The sequence below is a fragment of the Embiotoca jacksoni genome, unplaced genomic scaffold (genome assembly GCF_022577435.1).
Source record: "Embiotoca jacksoni isolate LCO1_2020_lvr unplaced genomic scaffold, fEmbJac1.0.p SCAF_68, whole genome shotgun sequence".
Taxonomy (NCBI): Eukaryota; Metazoa; Chordata; class Actinopteri; family Embiotocidae; genus Embiotoca; species Embiotoca jacksoni.
Window position 1 is genome coordinate 1167271 of NW_027185423.1, and position 8880 is coordinate 1176150.

General features: G+C 49.7%; 1 protein-coding gene across 1 annotated transcript in view; it reads left to right on the forward strand.

Moving 5' to 3' along the window:
- Positions 1–8061, forward strand: part of rbm46 (RNA binding motif protein 46) — an 11856-nt gene extending 3795 nt beyond the window's left edge. Inside the window, exons 6-9 of the mRNA XM_069175558.1 lie at positions 1995–2421; positions 4692–4891; positions 5194–5296; positions 7799–8061. Of these exons, the coding sequence (XP_069031659.1) occupies positions 1995–2421; positions 4692–4891; positions 5194–5296; positions 7799–8061 (993 nt within the window). The remainder of the gene's footprint in view (positions 1–1994; positions 2422–4691; positions 4892–5193; positions 5297–7798) is intronic.
- Positions 8062–8880: the final 819 nt, after the last annotated feature.

Sequence of the window (8880 nt, forward strand, 5' to 3'; positions counted from 1 at the left end):
CATCAAAACACCGTCCTCACCAGGCGTCACACCGTCCTCACACCGTCCTCACCAGGCGTCACACCGTCCTCACACCGTCCTCACCAGGCGTCACACCGTCCTCACACCGTCCTCACCAGGCGTCACACCGTCCTCACACCGTCCTCACCAGGCGTCACACTGTCCTCACCAGGCGTCACACCGTCCTCACCAGGCGTCACACTGTCCTCACCAGGCGTCACACCGTCCTCACACCGTCCTCACCAGGCGTCACACCGTCCTCACCAGGTGTCACACCGTCCTCACCAGGCGTCACACCGTCCTCACCAGGCATCACACTGTCCTCACCAGGCGTCACACCGTCCTCACACCGTCCTCACCAGGCGTCACACCGTCCTCACCAGGTGTCACACCGTCCTCACCAGGCGTCACACTGTCCTCACCAGGCGTCACACCGTCCTCACCAGGTGTCACACCGTCCTCACCAGGCGTCACACCGTCCTCACCAGGCGTCACACCGTCCTCACACCGTCCTCACCAGGCGTCACACCGTCCTCACCAGGCGTCACACCGTCCTCACCAGGCGTCACACTGTCCTCACCAGGCGTCACACCGTCCTCACCAGGTGTCACACTGTCCTCACCAGGCGTCACACCGTCCTCACCAGGCGTCACACCGTCCTCACCAGGTGTCACACCGTCCTCACCAGGCGTCACACCGTCCTCACCAGGCGTCACACCGTCCTCACCAGGCGTCACACCGTCCTCACCAGGCGTCACACTGTCCTCACCAGGCGTCACACCGTCCTCACCAGGTGTCACACTGTCCTCACCAGGCGTCACACCGTCCTCACCAGGCGTCACACCGTCCTCACCAGGCGTCACACTGTCCTCACCAGGCGTCACACCGTCCTCACACCGTCCTCACCAGGCGTCACACCGTCCTCACCAGGTGTCACACTGTCCTCACCAGGCGTCACACCGTCCTCACCAGGCGTCACACTGTCCTCACCAGGCGTCACACCGTCCTCACACCGTCCTCACCAGGCGTCACACCGTCCTCACCAGGTGTCACACTGTCCTCACCAGGCGTCACACCGTCCTCACCAGGCGTCACACTGTCCTCACCAGGCGTCACACCGTCCTCACACCGTCCTCACCAGGCGTCACACCGTCCTCACCAGGTGTCACACCGTCCTCACCAGGCGTCACACTGTCCTCACCAGGCGTCACACTGTCCTCACCAGGCGTCACACCGTCCTCACACCGTCCTCACCAGGCGTCACACCGTCCTCACCAGGTGTCACACTGTCCTCACCAGGCGTCACACCGTCCTCACCAGGCGTCACACTGTCCTCACCAGGCGTCACACCGTCCTCACACCGTCCTCACCAGGCGTCACACCGTCCTCACCAGGCGTCACACCGTCCTCACCAGGCGTCACACTGTCCTCACCAGGCGTCACACTGTCCTCACCAGGCGTCACACCGTCCTCACCAGGCGTCACACCGTCCTCACCAGGCGTCACACTGTCCTCACCAGGCGTCACACCGTCCTCACACCGTCCTCACCAGGCGTCACACCGTCCTCACCAGGTGTCACACTGTCCTCACCAGGCGTCACACCGTCCTCACCAGGCGTCACACTGTCCTCACCAGGCGTCACACCGTCCTCACACCGTCCTCACCAGGCGTCACACCGTCCTCACCAGGTGTCACACCGTCCTCACCAGGCGTCACACTGTCCTCACCAGGCGTCACACTGTCCTCACCAGGCGTCACACCGTCCTCACCAGGCGTCACACCGTCCTCACCAGGCGTCACACTGTCCTCACCAGGCGTCACACCGTCCTCACACCGTCCTCACCAGGCGTCACACCGTCCTCACACCGTCCTCACCAGGCGACAAACAGACTTGTTTTAATTTGAAAAGTCACCGTGTCACTTCCTGTCGCTGAAAAGGTTCCAGGGTGAACTTGGGTGGAAACGTTTTGCGTGCTGTGTCCGTACGCTGCAGGTCCGTAACCTGATGGCGCACACCTCCGAGGAAACCCTTCGTCAGGAGTTCTCCCGCTTCAAGCCGGGCTCGGTGGAGCGAGTGAAGAAGCTCAGCGACTACGCCTTCATCCACTACTACAGCCGAAGTGACGCGCTCGCCGCACTGAGCCTCACCAACGGAGCCCAGATCGACGGAGCCACCGTGGAGGTGACGCTGGCCAAACCGGCCGGGGTCAAAGAGGGAAGCGTGGCCGGGAGGAGGTACAACAACAACAGGGGGTACCTGGGAAACATCCCAGCAGCAGCAGCAGCAGCAGCAGCAGCAGGAGGAGGGAACGGGACGGTGGTGATGCACCGGACCGACGCAGGGATGATGGATAGGTGCTATCCACTGAGATCCATGCCCCTGCCACCTCGCCTGGGAAGCCCCTTTTACACAACACAAGGTAAGGAAGCTCATTTATTGGTGACATCACTAATGTTCAGGTACCAGAGGTCACGTTAACGTGAGGAACTCAGTGATGATGTTGAACTCTGAACACTTCCTGATGGAGGTCGTTGCTTCCTGCTGCTCCGTGTGCAGCACCGTGCTGCGTTCAGGAACACTGTGAACTTACACATAAAGTTAATAAGCAGCACTTGTGATAATTGATTGAATGGCTTGAGAGATGTGACTCATCATTTATCGGTAAAAACTCCCAGCAGTTACAGCATCGAGTGTCTGAAATGTGGGTTTTGCTGCAGTTTTTTCACGTGGAGGTGGAAGATAAATTCATGTCGAGTTCAAAGGAACTTTTTCCCAGTGCCAGAGCGAAGACCTTTTTCAGTGCAGCGAGTTCTGAAACATGTCTGAATATTGATAAACGATCACTTTCATGTGCTTCTTTGTATTTTAGACTTCACTGTGCAGCCTCAGTCTTCTCTGCCTCGTTGCTGTACATTTAATATACCAGATCAGCTCCTTTCCTCACAAAATAACCGCAATATTAAACAACTGAACATCCTCGTCATCATCACCGCAGTATCTGGATGTGATGAAGATGCAGGTGGAGGTTTGTAGCTGCTGCAGTTCAGCCTCCAGATAAACATCTGTATTTCCTCAGGAGAGTTTTTAACCTTCATTTTATTTCATCAGGTGTCGATGAGCCGTCTGTCCGCCTGTGAACTGCTCCTGTTTCCTCCAGCGTGATGATTGTTTTTTCCCGTGATACTGTGATATCACTATATATACTCTGATACTTTTCTTCCATCCATTACCGACCGCACTCATCAGGCCTCCCTCGTGTGTCGATGCGGCCGCCGTAATAATCCGGTGACGAAGCAAAAACTGCAGTTTCCCCGACGCCTGCGGACATTTTCTGAAAATGAGAAAAGGTTTCCGAGTCGACTCTCAAATGGACTGTGAAATATTTATGAGGAGGAAGATGTCAGGGAGAGAGGAGGAGATGATGATGATGATGGTGATGGTGAGAGAGAGAGACTCCAGGGAAGAGGGATGAAAAATTCACTTTGGGAGTCAGATATGTGGGGAGGAAGATCGTAACGTCTCCTCCTCCTCCAGTTTGCAGAGTTTTCTCCGGTTTCTGGAGGATGAAGGTGCCGCGGTCGCAGTGGGAGGTGGTGGAGGACTTTAATCTTTACAATATTTATTCAGAAAATGCCCTGTCCTCCATAAAAATAATAATCAGATTTATTTGCTGAAGAACATCTGAAAAATTACAATGACAGATTCTATTTGATAAATTCTCCATGTCAGCTGTTAGAGATTTCATATCAACTCCTGACGGGCCGCTGTCTTTATTTACACATCGGTTGCTATGGCAACCAGGATTAATGCTTATTTATTCTATTTATTATTTTTTCTCTACACTGACTCTTTTCTAATTGAAGAAAGTCACTCTGATGGAAAGCAATTAGAGATGTTTTCCTGGCGAAGATGTCGGTGGCCGATAAACCGAGGCAGGGATTTACGGCGTAATTGAGACGGGACGGTTTTCTGAAAAGATGGAGCCCAGATGAGTCACGCTTTACGATCGCCGCTTTAACGGCGGGATAATCAGCGAGTTGTGTTCTGCAGACGCAGCGCAGCTCGGACTGAATGACAACCTGTGTGTTTCACTCACAGACTGTTATAAACCCAACAGCCAGGACAGGGAAGGACACAGGCTGGCTCCTCCCCCAGCTCGTCCAAATATGGTCACTACCTGCATCAAACCAAGAAGCTTCAGAGGCATTTCATAAATCAACAGGTGACGTCACTTCAAAGGCGTCTTTTCTGCTCATTTTTTTATTTCCTCATTTGGTCATCTTTGATTGTTTTTTTTTTTTTGCTTCTAGCTGGTAAAAGTTATTAAATGATAAAAAAAAAAAAAAATTCTTCCTTTTCTGTTTGTTTTTGGTTCCTCCTCAGGGTTTTAGTTGCTATAAAAAACATTCATCCTCCTGATTATTTCCACTTCACATTACGGTGCCCGTAGCATGAGGAGATCGTGTTTCTGCCACTTGTTCCCGCGACGTCATGACCGTCAGCGAGGGTCGGGACCAAGCAGCAACCAACACCGACTTATCGTCCGTCACCATCTTGCTAGTTCTCAGCGGTTTGGAGCAGGAAGTGACCATATTTGGATGAGCTGAGTCGATCTGATTGGCCGCTCTCCGCCTTTAAACTCGCAGGACTTAAATAGCGCTAACGTTGTGTTTGTGTGTGCACCGTCAGATGACCCGGACCGGAGCGCCTTCCCGCTGCTTCCCGGCGTCTCCCTGTCCCCCACCAGCCTGCTGTCCCTGAAGCAGAGTCAGATCGCCTCCGCCGTCAGTCTGCTGGAGTTCTACTGCCGCAAAAACCACTGGTCGCTGCCCGAGTACCAGCTCTACTCCACGCCGGGCCAGGACGGGAAGCTGCTGCTGCTCTACAAGGTCCAGAGACATGTTAAAACATCATTTTATTTTTAAGAAAGGAAAAAAAAGAAACGTCATCAAATTTGGATTGTATAGGAACCGGGATGGAAGTCAAAGTGTTGATAGTAGGGAGGAGCATTTCAAGCAAAACTACTATTAGAAATTCGCTTGGAAGTATTTGATTTATAATATTCGCACAATTTACAATCTTCAAAATATCTACAATCTTTTAAAATAAACAATCTGAAGACCTAAGAGGTGTGTGTGTGTGTGTGTGTGTGTGTGTGTGTGTGTGTGTGTGTGTGTGTGTATATATATAGGTGGTGATGCCGTCCACACAGATCACCTACATCCCCAACAAGCTGTGTGTACTGCTGGATGACGCCAAAGAGCTGGCTGCACAGACCACGCTGTGGAACCTGGGTACACTTCAAAACACACACACACACACACACACACACACACACACACACACACACACACACACACGCACAATTAACATGTAAATATATAACTAGACTGTTTGCTGCTTTGTTTACTTGCTATGTGCATAAACAGTGTTTACATCCGTTATGTGAATAAACAAGCCGGTTGGCTGCTCGTCATGTCCTCTGGAGGTCACATGACTCTGAAAGCTTCACAAGTTAAAGTTACTAACGAGGTGTCGGAGCTCTGCTACAGTGACAAACCGTAACGGGGCCGGACTACGTTGAGCAGTGAGTCCTGAATGTTTCCAGCCGCAGGGAACAAAGTTCGTGAATACCACCAGAGGGCGGTGTTCGTGTGGACTCTTCTCGTCAACACGCCAAATACGACCCCATTTGAACGCAGCGTGACTGACTGAATGCTTCAATTGTTTTTCAATCGTTTTTTGTATTTCAGGAGAGAAGTTGACGCTTGTTGGGAGTCTATGGGAGCCCCTAGTGGCCCTCAGCGGTATTACACTCCAAGATATTTGTAAGCATGTGCTTGTATTGAGGTGGTGTTGAATGACACTGCAGCGAGGGCCGTTCGTCACGCCGAGGTTCCTTCAGCATCATCAACCGACAGCTCTCAGCTTTAATGGCATTTTTTATGAGGCGTTAACGACCTGAAGAGCAGAAGATGCTTCACACTCGTTAGTATACATACGGCAGAAGAAGAGTCTGTTTGGAGTCTTTTTACACTCCGTCTTACCTTCATCATTTATTCACATCCACACCACCGCCTACTCTTCATGTGCTTTAGCCTGATATAATGCACACGGAGGGATTTCAGGTGGACAACACAGGAAGAATTTAATAGATCATAAAATCAGCTGCGGCTGCTTCCAGGCTTGTTCCTGCAATACCCTAAGAAGTGTCTTTCAGACAGTGAAGTCAGAGGATTTGATCCTTTTTTCTAGCACATCCTGGAGTTTATTTCATAGTTCAGCTGCCAAGATTCTCCTTAAAGACAGATTTAAGGTTTCCTTCCAATAAAACCAGTCAACAAAACACTTAATTCATTTTAGATAAATAAATAAAAACGTAATTTAAAAAAAAAAAATCTAAAATGAATAATTTAAAATAAAAAAATAAAGTGAACATAATCTAATATAAAGTCAAAATTATTTAAACAGGTAAATTAAAATAAAACAAAAATTATAAAGCTAAAATAAATAATTTTAAATTAAAAGATAAATTTAACTTAAGCTGAAATAAATTAAAAATACAGTAGAAAAATAACCTACGGTAGATTAATTAAAACAAATTAATAAATAAAAATAATCTAAAACAAACATAACTTTTTTTTATGTACTTTTACTTTATATGTTATTTTTATTTGGTGTATTTTGGAGGGAGAGGCATCTGAAGAAGTTATGACGGGCATAATTGACTATTTTCTGTCTTTTTGTGGACTAAACAATGAATGGAAGAAGAACTACAACCATCACGAGATGAGTCGGTAAGAAGCCTCCATCACGACTCTGCTGCAGCTCAGAGGAACATTCAGGACGCTCAGCTCCTTTTAACAAGAAAGATTTTCAGCAGTTTCTTGTGAAAGCAGTTAAAAAAAACCTGAGATGGGATGAAGTGAAGAGGTTTTTGGAGGTCAGAGGTCACCGAGGAGGAGTGGATTCCTAAGGGGAAGACAGAAGGAAGCTGTGGAGCGTCTCAGGGACCCGACGGTGTTGGAAACCTTTCACCTTTGAACTGTTGAAAAGTTTTCCGCCTGCAGCTCAGACGGAGGACGTCGTCCGTCCGTGTCCACGCAGCTGCTCCGTCCTCACAGTTCGTCGTCTCCGTGTCTCCTGAGAGTCTGAGATGTGAGTCGGCTGGAGGAAGAGAGGAGAAGCTGGGAGTGACTGGAAGTCCTCCCCGACGTGGACGCTTTTAATTAACCTCTCTTACTCTGCATCCATTTTTGATGACGGCCGTCGCCTCTCGAGGACTCCCAAGATGAAAACCTCCTCTGCTCTCCAGCCGGGTTCATCTCCCTTCAGTCCGTCAGGCTCTGCAGGATCAGCCGGGCATAAATCTTTATCTTCATTTTGATGATTTATTATACATGTATGCAAACATACAGCAGTGAGGTTCCTTTTAGAGTCCGTTCGTAATGTAAGAACAGAAGTTATGATGATAACGTCTGATTAATGTTCATGCAGAGACTCGTGCACTTTAAAGGGGGGAGAGTGTAAAATGTTCAGTTATTTACTGGGAATGTGATCTTTTTGTCCATCATACTTTACTACAGTGTGTTCACATGTTGCACTGAAGCTCGTCTTCACCATCAAACTGCACGAAACATATCTCCGTCTGTGTTTCCTGCTCAGGAGAGATGTCGCCTCCTCAAACGTAGAAACTCGGATCTTTCTTCGGTTTTCATCTTCACATCATCTTAAAAAACAAAACACGCTCTCATCACAGACTCTGATTGGCTCTCTTTGTGCTTCCTCCCCTCCAGACTCGTCCTTCCTGGGCGGAGCTCCCAGCGACTCTCCCAGCAGCCCCTCCTCTCCGCTCTCCATGCCCCCCTCCCCCGCCAGTCCCGGGTTGCTGACCTGCGACGGAAGGGCCTTCGCCTCCTGCCTCCCTCTTCCTCCTCCTCCCCCTCCTCCACCGCTGTCCCCCTTCCCCTTCTCCACGCTGTCCTCTCTCTCCGCACTCACCTCAGCCGCCTCCCAGACGCAGAGGCTGTACATCAGCTCGCCGCCGCCTTTCTACTGACGGTGAGACACGCACGTTGTTCAGCTACCCGGGAACATAACGCTGTGGTTTGTTTGTATTTCTTTGAACCAATCATAGTCTAAGCCCACTGCGAGCTGAGCCCAGACAGAAAAGAAGCAAACGGGCTCAGAATCTTCTAAACTCACCATTTTTAAGTTTGAAGGTTTCTGCTCAGAGGTTGTGTTCCTGTTTTCAAAATCCCCATAGCAACAGTTCACATCAGAGTTAAATTAGTGGAGTTAAAGATTTGAAATATTGCGAGTGCACAAGAGGTAAGATTGAAGTTCACCTGGCAGTCAAAAAAAATGCGTTCATTGGGAAAGTCTGCACCAAACATCATCCATCAGTGATGTCATCTTCCATCAGTGATGTCATCGACCATCAGTGATGTCATCGTTGGTTTGTGAACGTTATGAATCCTCCAGTTCAGATTCTGTCCGTCACCATCTTTGCTAGTTCGGAGCGGTTTGGAGCAGGAAGTGACCATATTTGGACGAGCTGGGGGAGGAGCCAGCGGTGGATCTGACCGATCTGATCGGAAACGTGACGATACTACGTCCCGCCCACCGATAGCTGTAACCTGACTGCACCACAGGCCTGTCAATCAAACAGACACGCCCCCAAAAACAGGTCTTCTTGAATCTTCTTTTCTAATGGGAATGGGAGTCTATGGAGCCGGAGGCTTTTTGGAGCCGACCTCTAGTGGCACTCGGTGGTATTGCAGCTGAAGACACTTCTGCATTGGAACCATTCTTCAGACCTGGAAGCTACGAACACTTTTATATAGTCTGTGGTCATAGCAACCGAAGAAACATGTCC